Genomic DNA, 14653 nt, shown 5'->3' on the forward strand with positions numbered 1-14653 from the left:
ACTAAATTCAGCCAGAGTTATCTAACTTGATTACTTGAAAAAGTTTAATGACTGCAAAGAAGCATTGTGTGAAGTTTCAACCTAATACATACAGTTGTTACTGCAATACAGCTCAATAGTTACTTGCACAAAAAACTAATAAAATTTTCTGACTCAGAAAGGGCCATGTTTTGCATTAAATTCCACCAAGAGTTATCTAACTTGTTTAAATCAATACATCTGATGATTTGGAAGTGTTGTGTTAAGTTTCAGTCCAATACATGTGGTTGTTACTGAGATACAGGATAACAGATTGTTGCAAACAGAACTTTAACCAAATAGAAAAGGATTGCAATTTGAATCAAATTCAACTAAGATATATCTAACTTGTTATGTCACTAGGTCTAATGACTGGAAAGCAGTGTGTGAAGTTTAAGTCCTGTACATACAGGTGTTATATACTGAGATATAACTTGATTATTTGAAAGTTGCATGAAAACTTAAACCAAGTTTTTTTTTAAGTTAAGAAAGGGCAAAATTTGAATTAAATTCATACAACAGTGATCTAAAATGGTTATTTCAGTAGTTGTAATGACTAACAGTCTTCTGTAAAGTTTCATTCCAAAATATGAAATGGTTACTGAGATATGAAGTTGCATGCAGAACATTACCTAAGGTGTGATGCCGATGCACAGGCGAGTAGATTAGCTCTCGCTATTGTTCAAAAAGTTCAGCTACATATCAGAAGCCTAAAAGTCTATTTTTGAAAGCCTGAAGTTGGGGACAAGTCCTGAAAACTTAAAGGCCTGCATATACTTCCAGTTTTATGATACCTGGCCACATGCTGATAAAGCGGTTTGAATATGGTGAACATGGGACTGACATTAAGTCCCTTCGCAGTAGTTCTAACAAAACTTATGTAGCTTGTTCTTGTCCATTAAGGCTACTAGTAGGGGATCAAGTGAATGCAATTAAACGTCTAATTGTAGCAGCCACAAACATTGAAACATATCCTATAAAGTATAGTATATACACGTACTTATCAATGGCAATGTTGTGCCTTTGGTGGTTACTGGTAGGACTAAATGCTGGAGTGTTGCTGTAGGTTTAAGAATTCCAATAACCCCTGCAGGTATGTCAGGCCATGAGATGATAATTATATACCTAAACATAACTTCTGGTTACTGGAATGTCATATGGAATGTTAGTAATTAGCTATTGTGGCATCTTCAGTTAATAGGCACTGGTTAGAGTTTTCTGTCCTACATGATTTTGTTACTATTTATAGTACCAGTAACATACATAATAACACAAATTGTAATCTGGAGAATCCATGCACTTTTCCATTAAAACAAATCAATCTTGGCATCATATCCATATATTTGGCGCCATACTGACCCAGAAAAAGAGTGCTACAACATCTGATCTACTTCTTTATATAAAAGATGTTTTAGAATGGAAAAGATGTAACACAACAGTGATACAATCAAAGCCACACATACTGTATTATTAGGTGTGCAGAATAAATGACTACACCTCTATACACTCCTAAGTTAATCTGCAGTACATGTGACTTCCTGTATTTTAACACTGTTAAAATATGGTTATGCATTGATGTCACATAGATGTACTATTTCATCTACTTTCTTACATCAAAGACATATAAAAATCAAAAAAATATTTGGCAGAACCATGTCTTGATATATCTCAACAATATGAATTGGTTACATGTGGCCTGCATAGTTCACTCAGGCTGTCCCTGTGTGAAATATTCCATAGGCATATAACCTCTTTGTATTATTGTGGAAAGTAAAAACATGCTTTTTCAATAAATTATTTCTTAAATACAATTTTACTTAAATTTGATCATGTTTTCATTAGAAAAGAACAGGTAAGTTCATTTTCAATTTGATTTAATCTAATAAATTCTTTGTACAAAAAAATCACAAACTTAATATGCTGAAAATAGGTCTTCAATTCTAGGTGTTAAACTACTCTAAAGTCTAAAAACGTTTTTTCATTGCTAAACAACAAGCATGCACGTACTGAGACTAACACTGGTTTGCCTGCTTTAATAAGGACAGCAAAGAAACAGTACTAAGCCAATGATATTGTATACATGTTTTAAACTTAAAATAACAACCCAATAAAGTGCCAGTTTATCAAATGGAACTAATTTAAGCAATACAGTGTTTCACAGACTGTTGAAATACTTATACCAACCCTTGAAAAATATGAGCAATTAATAAACCTATAGTAAAAGGTTGTACACATGTATATACAAAGTTAAACAGCAGATATTTCAGTGACTTAACAGTAATTTTTACAGTCATTTTAACAGTTGTTTTTGAACACCATTTATAACTTTAATTTTATCACTCCAATTTTTACATAGTTTATAAAACTAGATTTATAAAACTAGATGCCCACGGGCAACATGTCGAGCCTGCCCTTTCACCCCTTATTGTGACCTTGATTTTTGAGATAGTCTGTCTCATTAAGTTGAACATTCATGCCAAATATAAACTAAGTTTCCTCAATGCATGTCAAAGTAATGGGCCGGACAAGATCTGACATGACCTTTGACCTCCAACTGTGACCTTGACCTTTGACCTCCAACTGTGACCTTGACCTTTGAGATAGGAACCTGGGGTTTGCACATGACACTCAGTCTCAATGAGGTTAACATTCATGCCAAATATAAACAAGATTCCTCAATGCATGCCAAAGTAATGGGCCGGACAATATCTGACCTGACATTTTACCTTCAAATGTAACCTAGACCTTGAGATAGGAACTTGGCGTTTGTGCATGATACTCCGTCTCACTGAGGTAACATTCATGCCAAATATAAACAAAATTGCTCCATGCATGTCAAAATTATGGTCCAGACAAACAAACCCAGACGGACGGATGCACACACGCACACATGCACTGATGCATGCACATACACCGAACAGCCATTTGGACAACTATGCCTTATCTTCCGCAAGTGGGCTCGACAAAAACTGTTTCCAGCTAAGGGAATGTTTGAATTTTCTCAAGTTGTTTCATGTTTGGTTAAAAAGATATTTTGTAATGTAGAATTTGAGGAGAGCATGATTTTTCAACAATGTCTTATTTCAAAATCTGGACTTCAAGCAAGTTTTCATGATCATGGGAGATATGGAATACTCATAATTTCAACAGGATACTTGTACATAGAAAATTTCTACAATGTAGAATTTAAAGAATATTTATTTATTTATTTATTTATTTGGGTTTTATGGCGCACCAACACAGTATAGGTTATATGGCGCCAAACAGGACTACAAATTTTGGTTCCACATCTCATTTACATCGAAATAAAAACATGAGGTATGGAATCAAAATTTGCATACCTGCTGGAATCACAGAGTTACTGCAAAACCAAGTGTTAAGACCCTATTAGTCGCCTCTTACGATCATGCAAGGGTAAGGCAGTGGTTCCAATTCTTTTTATACACAGATCATCCCAGAACCACATGGGGCGAATTTAACAAAACTTCACAAACTTTTATATCAATGTATTATCAGTCCTATGGACAATAAAAATGTATCACTCTGCTTTTATTTTGGAGATAATTATTTGCCCATAATAAAACAGATCCATAAATTTCAAGCAGATTTTATGACATATTTTGAAAATTTCACCTTTCTACATTATTGCTCTTACAAATAAAATGTAGAAAGATAGTAACTGTATCAATTTTATCAATTAACAGTGACGTATTTCAAATGTTGGTTTCTTTATGCTATATCGAGGCGTTATTCTAGGCTTTCCAGTTAAATAACACTGAGCCATGATTTCTGCAGAACAACCTCAAACATGCAAATTCAATGTATTTACAAGGAATACATTTATAAATTGTGTAGTTAATTTCAGGGTAGGTATACTTATAGGAGATTTCATTGACATATGAACATTAGGTTTTAAAATTTTCCAGATTTAACCTGATTTTTTTTTAAGTGTACTGACCCTTAAGTTATGACCCTTGACTTAGTACAAAAAAATGCACAATTTTCCATCACCATCATAACTGGCCAGTGGTGATGTCTTCAATACACTGGTCATTACATTTACTTATTAGACCTCAATACTGTATTTACAGTGATGTAAGGTAATGTCCATAATAGTTTGAATACAACAGCCACATCCAATGATCACTCAAGTCTTTTGGAATTCTGTAAGATAAGTGACTTTGATCACACAATTCAATATTAGAGCCAGATTCTCTACAATATGCAACTAAATAACATAGTTCTCTCCTAAGGAATTTCTCTGCACACTGTCATCTATCTACAGCATTCAATCGTCTTTTAATTTATAAGTTCTGAGAAGTTTTTATGCACAATTTCCAGTTTATAGCAGCTATTATCTCTCTCTACTGCCGTGTGTACAATCTGCCGCCATGTGTATTAAGACTGACTATTGTCTCTACCTGCTGCCAGGTGTGTACAGATTGACTAGACAATGAATAGACTATCAGGTACCACAGCAACTTGTAGCAAATATTGCTGCTCCTTTCATACTGGCTGGAAATGTCTTGACAAAGTTTCTCTAATTTACAGAAGCATTTTCTCAACAGCTATTAATTGTAGAGAGCTCTTGCCATCAACTCCTACCAGTAAACAGCTACAGTCTTTCAACAGATGCTGGTGTAAAGTATATCTCGACACTTTATTTCTACATCTCTAGTATCTGCCGTCATCTTCGAACAGATTTACAGAGTAAGGAGTCTCTAAGTGCTTGTATTCTGACATCAATCTCTGACAAACTCAAGTCCTGAAATACACATGTAAAATCTGTTGTTTGAGGTGGGATCAGCATTTTGAAATGATGAAACTTTCACCTGTTAATCATCAGGAATCAATTTTAGCACTAGAAAAAGTTTATGATTCAATATGTTACCTTAATTGCTTAAATGAAGAAAATTTGAAGTGCTAACAGTAAAATCCCTATAGGAGAAAATAATCCAGGCTCATTAGAGTATAGTGGCACAAAGGTTCAGACCCATTGTGCATTATTTTTACTAAGTCAAGGGTCATAACTCTGGTCTGGCTGAGTGAAATCTCTAAAATAAAAATAGGCACACAACTTCGCAAGCTTACTAACAATTCTATTATGTAAGATGACTCTACATCAAATACTTTTTGAGATATGCATGACACAAATTCAGACTGAAAGATGAAATGAAGTACAGACAAAGTTCACTAAAAACATTTCTGGAGGATACAAATAACATAATCAATACATTAATTTCTTTTATGTGCAAGTAAAATGCTTGATCTTTGGAACTGGAGGTATTTGAATTTCGACTGTATGACAGGAGTATCTTGAAGAAGTATGAAGTAGGAAATTACCTGATCAATGTTGTGTCCAGTGGCCGGTGTTGCATCATGTCTTGAACGCTTTGCCTGGGGTGGCTGAAAAATAATGTTGAATTAAGTAGACAATATTTATTTTTTCCAGTAGAAGATAGAAATAGCTTTCATGGAGTGAACATCTAATGCAATATTTTCACAAGTGGGACAACTGGTTTTCACAAATGAAGGATGAATTGCTCATATAAACAATTTTTATTTTAAGTCTTTCCTCTGGTTTTAAGCTAATTACACCAATTTTATCGATACAATATCATACACAATGTGTAACACTGCACAAAGTAATGACATCAAAAATGTTTATGAAGTAAAAAAGTTAGTTTTACAAGATTTTTTTTCAAATTCCTTTACATTCTCATATAACTACAGATATATCTTCATATTCAACTGACCAGGTATGCCTTACACAACCAATTAACAAAGTAAGCTTTGCTCCACCAATTAACCAAGTACACTTTGCTCATCCAATTAACCAGGCAAGGTTTGCTCAACCAATTGACCAAGTAAGCTTTGCTCAACTAATTAACCAGGTAAGCTTTACCAAACCAATTAACCAGGTAACCTTTGCTCAACCGAATAACCAGGTAAGCTCTGCTCAACCAACTAACCAGGTAAGCTTTGCTCATCTAACCAGGTAAGCTTTGCTAAACCAAATAACCAGGTAAGATTTACCGAAACCAATTAACCAGCTAAGAATTGCTCAACCAACTGACCAGGTAAGTTTTGCTCATCCAACTAACCAGGTAAGCTTTGCTCAAACAATTAACCAGGTAAGCTTTGCTCAACCAATTAACCAGGTAAGCTTTGCTCAACCGACTAACCAGGTTAGCTTTGCTCAACCAACTTACCTTTGCTCAACCGACTAACTGGATAAGCTTTGCTCAAGCAATTAACCAGGTAAGCTTTTCTTAACCAAATAACCAGGTAAGCTTTGCTCAACAACCTAACCAGGTAAGCTTTGCTCAACAAATTAACCAGGTAAGCTTTGCTCAACAAACTAACCAGGTAAACTCTGCTCAACAAACTAGAACTGTCACAGGAGTGACTCATACCCCCACCATACGGTCTTGTCACAGAAGAATGGCAACCATAAGAAATCTTAAAAATACTTAATCTTTGGAGTACTTCATCCTGGGCTTCCACATATAAGTAATACTAGTATAGTAATACTAGTATAGTAATACTAGTAAATATAAAAAATCTCTAATATTAGAGATACACTAAAAGTGAATATAAAAAAGTGTCTTACCGACCCATGTTATCACAGAAAAATGTATTCACTTTTTACATAGGACTTATAATAAAAAAGTTAGAAAAATACCTAAAATATTGAAAATCTAAAACTAGGATTTCTAAAAATAGACTAATTTCTGGAATTTAAGGGGAAGAAACTCAGTACAAAAGTTAAAAATGGTTACTTCACTTTGGCTCTAAGCCAATCAGAATGAGATATAGTGAAAATACATCAAAATTAACCTTAAATTCTAGGTAAAAGGGGACAAAATTCAAGAAAAATTGGTGTCAGAGTTATGCACCTTGTGTCACATGATGTGGGTGATGAGGTGGAACATCTATTTTAAGTCTGAATCAAATCCATTCAGTAGTAACTGAGATATAGTGAAAATACAACAAAATTAACCTTAAATTCTAAGTAAAAAGGGGACATAATTCATGAAAAATTGGTGTCAGAGTTATGCACTTTGTGTCACATGATGTGGGTGATGAGTAGGAACAACTATTTTAAGTTTGAATCAAATCCATTTTGTAATAACTGAGATACAGTGAAAATACATCAAAATCAACCTTAAATTTAAAGTAAAAGGGGACATAATTCATAAAAAATTAATGTCAGAGTTAAGCACCTTATGTCACATGATGTGGGTGATGAGGTGGAACAACTATTTTAAGTTTGAATCAAATCCATTTAGTAATAACTGAGATATAGTGAAAATACAACAAAATTAACCTTAAATTCTAAGTAAAAGGGGACATAATTCATGAAAACTTGGTGTCAGAGTTATGCACCTTGTGTCACATGATGTGGGCACATGATGTGGGTGATGAGGTGGAACATCTATTTTAAGTTTGAATCAAATCCATTCAGTAGTAACTGAGATACAGTGAAAATACATCAAAATCAACCTTAAATTCTAAGTAAAAAGGGGCATAATTCATAAAAAATTGGTGTCAGAGTTATGCTTCTTGTGTCACATGATGTGGGTGATGAGGTGGAACACCTATGTTAAGTTTCAATCAAATCCATTTAGTAATAACTGAGATATAGAGAAAATACAACAAAATTAACCTTAAATTCTAAGTAAAAGGGGACATAATTCATGAAAACTTGGTGTCAGAGTTATGCACCTTGTGTCACATGATGTGGGTGATAAGATGGAACATGTATTTTAAGTTTGAATCAAATCCATTTGGTAATAACTGAGATAATAGATTTCGGGACGCGACGGGACAAAACTGACTCCTATATACCCCCTCAAACATGTTTGGTGGGGGTATAACTAACCAAGTAATCTTTGCTCAACCAACAAACCAGGTAAGCTTGCTCAACCAATCAACCAGGTAAGCTTTGCTCAACCAACTAACAAGGTATGCTTAACCAGGAAAGCTTTGCTAAACCAATCAACTAGGTAAGCTTTGTTCAACAAACTAACCAGGTAATCTTTGCTCAACCAACTAACCAGGTACGCTTTGCTCTACCAATCAACTGGGTCAGAATTCAATTCTGACACACTGGTTACTGTGTAAATATGACAGTAAAACATCTTTTACATGTAGACTTAATTTAAAGTAATACAAACACCTAAAACCAAACCTTTAGAAATGTATTAATTTTATTTATTTAACTCCAATCAAAGAAACAATTACCCCTGATGTGAAATATTCTGGGGACAAACTTTCCAGAAATAAAATTCTTTCCTCTAGATTTTTTAATCTGCTGTAAACATCTGATTTAGATGACCCTGAAAAAATAAGAAAGCTGTTTTAATAACATAATGTACTAAAATAAAGATGAGGTAAATTAACCTAGAATGGTTTAAAACACACAAATACAGATAGAATATCAAAAATACTTTTTATTTAATATGTTGTATCAAAAGATCAACTTGTAATGTAAAGGAATATGTTAACACACATTCATATAGAGTTTATTCTAAACTTTTCATCTATAAAGTAAGACGCACTTAAAGGCATACACTAGAATTTGCGGCGAAATTTTTCCCAATGATAGAATTTCTTTAAACTATGGATACTGAAGGACAATCATCTAAGAAACAAAAATATACAATAAAAATCATTGGACAATTCACCTAACCAGTGTTCCTAGATTCTGTACCAGTACAAACCTGTTCTCCAAAAGTAACTGGCAACTTCCCCTCGAGAATCAACAGTGGAGAACAGAGGATTTCAGACACAATGTCTTTTATCACTGTCACAGAGAACATACGCCTTGCCTAGCGACAGAACTCATGACCCCACAATCCATAGATTTGTGCTTTACCCAATGAGTGAAGTGGGTTGGATGAAGTAACTACGCTGTGAAGGAATGAAGACAGTATGTTTCTATGAAGAAAAGAAGAATCAATGAAGAAATGAAGACATTTTGTTTCCATGAAGTAATGAAGAAAGCATGACATTGTGTCTATGAAGAAATAAAGAAAGCATGTGTCTAGAAATGAATACAGTGTGTTTCTATGAAGAAATGAAGACAGTATGTTTCTATGAAGAAATGAAGACAGTATAATGTCTATGAAGAAATGAAGACAGCATGTTTCTATGGAGTAATGAAGAAAGCATGTGTCTATGAAGAAATGAAGACAGTATAATGTCTACGAAGAAATGAAGACATCATGTGTCTATGAAGAAATGAAGACAGTATGTTTCTATGAAGACAGTATATTTCTATGAAGACAGTATAGTTTTACCAGTTATTTTGAGATGTTTCTCCATGTTTTCTAATCTTTCCGCTATTCCCTCCATCAAGTTTGTGCGTTGTTTTTGTTCTCCTTGTATAGCCAGCCTCTCACTGGCTGCATGGCTTAATGCACGTGTCTGTGGCCCATACATGTTCACAACTCGGCTCACTGTAATCAATGCAACAACAGTTTTATGGCCTGACAATGTTTTAAACTGATTTGAACTATATTAAAGTTTACTGTAACAAGAACAGTGGATTCCACTTGACAAATATCACCTTTCTACATGTTCCCATTATTTATATACAAAATCAAGTAAATCATTCTTTCCTAATAAGTAATTTCTCCTAATATCAAAGCTGAGTTAGATAAATAAATAAAAACTTTGCACTAAACTTATAAGGTGATACTTCAGCAAAAGGTGAAGCATGACATGATACTGACCAATGAATTTATATGACTGGAGTACAAATTTGGAATTAAATAGTGCAGCAAACTAAAATGACTTCAAATTTAAAGTCATGCGTTTTTTATGTTGAACTGATAGAATCAAAACTGGAATTCTGTTCAGAGTAATAACACATGATTATTCATAACCAAATGTTGCAATATTTAAAAACAGTCTTATAATGGTAGGTGGAGTCTTCACACTGGGTATACATTTTCCACAAAAGAAATCAAAATTTTCTGTGATGAATCATTAAACTGAAATCCCCAAACACACTGGACCATACATTCAAATAAAACTTTGAAACTAAATATTACTGAAACAAGATTATAATGCAAAGAAACTAATTTGGCATTGTATTGTAGTGCACTTGAAGCCAAATGGTATTACATTTGGCATTTAACTGCATCTATTACAGATTCATCTTGTTGCACAACAAACAAGATTTTGACAAGTTAAATGTTTCTGTTGACAAGTGTTTTCAAGTTAAAATATAAGCATGTTACAACCTTTAATATGACTTTTTCCTCCTGCTCTTGGAACAAATACTGCAGCAGTTCTAGCACATTGGTTCTCCAAGTCTGAAAATAATAACACATATACTACAGCAGTTCTAGCACATTGGTTCTCCAAGTCTGAAAATAATAACACATATACTACAGCAGTTCTAGCACACTGGTTCTCCAAGTCTGAAAATAATAACACATATACTAAAGCAGTTCTAGTACACTGGTTCTCCAAGTCTGAAAATAATAACACATATACTACAGCAGTTCTAGCACACTGGTTCTCCAAGTCTGAAAATAATAATAAATATATATACTACATCACTATCAAGAATGATAACTTTAGGTCTTTTAAAAATCTTCCCATAATTTCCTGACTTCAAAAACGAAGTGAAAGAGGGTAAGTTTTGAGCAATGAAAAATATTCTTATGTTTATATACCTAAAAATATATATGATCAAACATGCATGCTACCATAGATCTAATATACATGCTATATTGTTTATATATAGATCTTTCCTACTTATTGTGATTGTAAAGTGCTACAATAACAAAAGATAATCACACCTTGAAATCCGGGATGAACACCACAAAATTCCTGACAATTATTGTCATCAACTTCACGCTGCTTCTGCTCTATCAATGCCGCTATTCTTCTGTTTATCTGCTCAAATATTATATAGTAAATACTCGTACACTAACTTACAGGTAATACTTTTTTTTAACATATAGGCAAGTTTCTGGCCACACTGTATCAAAGAAGTGAAAAAAGGCACCAGTAGCTCTCTTGCTTGGCACTTAGCATTGAAAGAAAATCTTAATTTCTCTTACCCAAATAGTATTGGGATTTTCGCAATTGACCTAAATCAAATTTGTACAAAGTAAGCTGAAACTGCAGACTGACTTTCGTCACCTCAACGCAACAAAGTCGTATCTTATTATAAATTTATATAGAGATACGACTTTGTTGCGTTGAGGTGACGCTTTGTTTAACACCATTTAAAATCTGATTTATCTAAAAAGTCTTGCATACTTTGACTGTAACCTTATGAGTCACTGTCACATGTGGCACTGGTGTAGCTCCACTTAAATGCTCTGTACAACCAGGCCTGCACATTATTTTCATGTAAACTGTATCAAAAGGTATCAACAGAGTTTAAACTTCATTAACCACACTTGCATTTTTGTATTTTTGGTTTGATGTATGCCACAAAACACATCTACATGTATATATATTATTCTAGCAAACAAATCTCCTAGGCAAGTATGATTTGCTGGGCCTGCAGATATATTCTGGCCTAGCTATGTCCCTGAGTGGACAAGGTATCCATTCATGACAAAATTAATATAGTGCAACCACTGCGGTGTAAACTTTAATGTTTTTCCTTAAAAGACTCAGACTTAGGGAAACAGGGTAGTTATACTGAACTTACAGAAAAATCTGTTTACTTACTTCTTCATTTGAGGCAAGTATTTGTATCAAGTGTTTCTCATCAGATCGTGGTCCAACTTGCTCTCTGTCTGTATTAGCTTCATTGCTATCTGTATCTCGTATCTTTTCAGGGCAAATTTCTGTCTCTTCACTTGTCTGTTCATCTCCCTGAGAATTTTCAGTATCTGCTGTCGTATGTGAATTCATTTCTGAGGTACCAGTTTCTATTTTCTTTTCTCACATTCTGTTGTTATCTTGTAAAATTCATGGTCTTCTTCAATGTATTCTGTACTTGCACTACAATCAAAAGAGTTATTTATTTTATTTTGTTGGATTTAATGTCGCACCGACACATGATAAGTCATAATGGTGACTTTCAAAAGAGTTAAAACATCTATACTTTCACTGTGTTTATATCTGCATAAGATTTACAATACAAATTTTTAATAAAAAAAATTCTTTGATTAATTTGAAATAATATATATGAGCCACGCCATGAGAAAACCAACATAGTGGGTTTGCGACCAGCATGGATCCAGACCAGCCTGCGCATCTGCGCAGTCTGGTCAGGATCCCTGCTGTTCGCTTTTAAAGCCTACTGTAATTAGAGAAACCGTTAGCGAACAGTATGGATCCTGACCAGACTGTGTGGATGCGCAGGCTGGTCTGGATCCATGCTGGTCGCAAAGCCACTATGTTGATTTTCTCATGGCGGGGCTCATATTGCTTTTAAAAAAGTGAAAAATACAATCAATGTTTCAACAGAGATTTTTTTTTTTTTCAAAACTGAAGGTAACTAAAATCTTTTGATCAAAAGATAATTTCATCTCTCAATCCAGACCTGTGAAATCTGATAAAAGCTTTTCTGAATTGAAAAATAAGAAAGTATACAAAAATCTTAAACCTGAAATGCTTTAGTAATAACATTTCAACAACAACTGTGCTTGAAGATCAGACATGCCCCCAATATAGTACACATGACACACAGAGAAATTATTTTGGACTGGGATACGTAATTATGCATTTGATTTAAATTACACACCTTTCAAAGAGACTTAATTGCTTCAACATGAACCCTATAATATCATAGTTTTAATAAGATATATGTATCAGAATAACTCGATCATTAATCAATACTTCTGTGAAATCAATACCTTTAGTTGAGATTAAATTTTACTTGTTGGACCCATATGAATATGATATCCTGGACTTCAAATCAAAAGGGATTTCAGAAACAACCATAAAAAGTATGTGCTACAAAAAAACAAAACATACATGACTTCACAGCATTTAAAAAAAAATTTTAAGTGCCTTTACCTTGAACTTTGCATTAATATAGAATTTACATAGTCATGTGTCTGCTTTGAGTGCAAGCTAGAATTTAAGCTTGTCATGGGTTAGTCCCAACCAATTTGACGCGAACCTATGAAATATTGAGTTATCTAATATTTTTCTTATGGGCAATATCTCCACTTGCGTCAAATACTCGAAAGACCAAAATTTCCGATGAAATTGTCATCACTGCTGATTTGAGTTTAAATGCTGACTTTGTTGTGAATATAAGATAAATTCATATAAAACGTACATGTGTGACAAGTGGATTAAATTCCTCATTGCTTTATGTAAAAATTATCAAATAATTTCCAAAATTACGAATTTTCTGGTGATTTAAACCTATTTATGTAGTCTGTACATGATTAAAGTTTACCGCGTCTACATGTGCATGGCAATATGCACAAGCGATAAAACCAGTAACTTTACATGACTGTGTACTGTGATTTATCCTCCATTATTTTGGTCTTTGCAGTTTTGACGGTCAGAATGGCCATCACAATATAAAACAATCTGACTGTCAAAATATTTTGACTAGTCATGGGTTAGATCCCAAGACAACTTGGATTTTTCTCCTAAGTATTTCCAATGAATGTATTTATGAATTAAGCTAATGGACAATTACATACTATATGACAAACTTCAGTAGCATACACAATGTTGGAAAATTTAAATTAGTAGCTTAAAAGTTGCTTGTTATTTACTATTTAGCATGGGTATTCTATAAAAGTAACAACAATGGAACAGATACAGAGTATGAACTTGTTCACATTTATTAAATGTCACAGTGACATTAGAAAGAATACGTGTAAACGTAGCTTAAGATCTTCAGCGCTCTCGGTTTATATACTGGATTTGGACGGGACTATGAAAGCCGCAACTATGAAAAAAATAAAATATAAAAAAGCGGCATTTAGAGTTTTGGAAGCCAGGACTAGTGTAAACGTAGTAAAATAGATCAGACAGTAGAACACTTGTTTCCCAAATTGGCTAGTAGACTAAGCAGGCCTAGCTCATCAGAACAATAGACCAGCTTACTGTCGCTGAGTGGCTGCTTTTTAATAGTTTGACCGTCACAATATAAAACAAACTGTATACGTCAGATTAGTTCGACTTTATAGTCAGAACAACTGAATCAAAGATTTCATTTTCAAGAAAAATAAATAAATAAAATCCGCTTACATGTAAAGAAAAAATCTTCAAAAAATTCTAAAGTCATATAAGGATATGTAATGGTTTAGACATAATGAAGAACAAATATTAAAGCAAAACATGTGAACAACAGTCTCAGTTCAGTAACTTCACATTTTTGTCATCAGTTCAGTCACTTCACATTTGTCAGTAGAACAATGTGTAAAAAATTAAACTTTTAACAAAAACTTAACTTAACTAAACTATTTAAAACATGACTATAAATAATCTAGTCTCAAACAGTCATGCAAAAACGACACATTAGGGATACAGAAAATTGTGTACCAAAAACTTTGGGTCGATGCATTACGGGTACGAATATCTTAGTAGCTTATATCATTCCATTATAAAAAAAATATTACCACTTATTAGTGTCAGGTTAATCAATTATAACAAAGATAATGGCGCCAAGATAATGCATGTATTATAT

At 33.6% G+C, this 14653-nt stretch overlaps 1 protein-coding gene across 2 annotated transcripts; it reads right to left on the reverse strand.

The window, feature by feature from the left end:
• Nucleotides 1-1875: 1875 nt before the first annotated feature.
• LOC128556829 (MAP3K12-binding inhibitory protein 1-like) lies at nt 1876-14558 on the reverse strand. Of its 2 annotated transcripts, none has more exons than XM_053542497.1 (8): nt 14509-14558; nt 11722-11997; nt 10836-10932; nt 10272-10343; nt 9324-9482; nt 8266-8360; nt 5362-5424; nt 1876-4783 (listed from the first exon to the last, which is right to left on the reverse strand). In XM_053542497.1, exons 2-8 carry the CDS (start codon nt 11905-11907, stop codon nt 4706-4708), a joined length of 750 nt encoding a protein of 249 aa, XP_053398472.1. In that variant the 5' UTR covers nt 11908-11997; nt 14509-14558; the 3' UTR covers nt 1876-4705. The 2 variants fall into 2 exon arrangements, with proteins under 2 accessions (XP_053398472.1, XP_053398471.1); XM_053542496.1 differs by lacking the exon at nt 14509-14558 and adding an exon at nt 14215-14368.
• Nucleotides 14559-14653: the final 95 nt, after the last annotated feature.

The sequence above is a fragment of the Mercenaria mercenaria genome, chromosome 1, assembly GCF_021730395.1.
Source record: "Mercenaria mercenaria strain notata chromosome 1, MADL_Memer_1, whole genome shotgun sequence".
Lineage (NCBI taxonomy): Eukaryota > Metazoa > Mollusca > Bivalvia > Venerida > Veneridae > Mercenaria > Mercenaria mercenaria.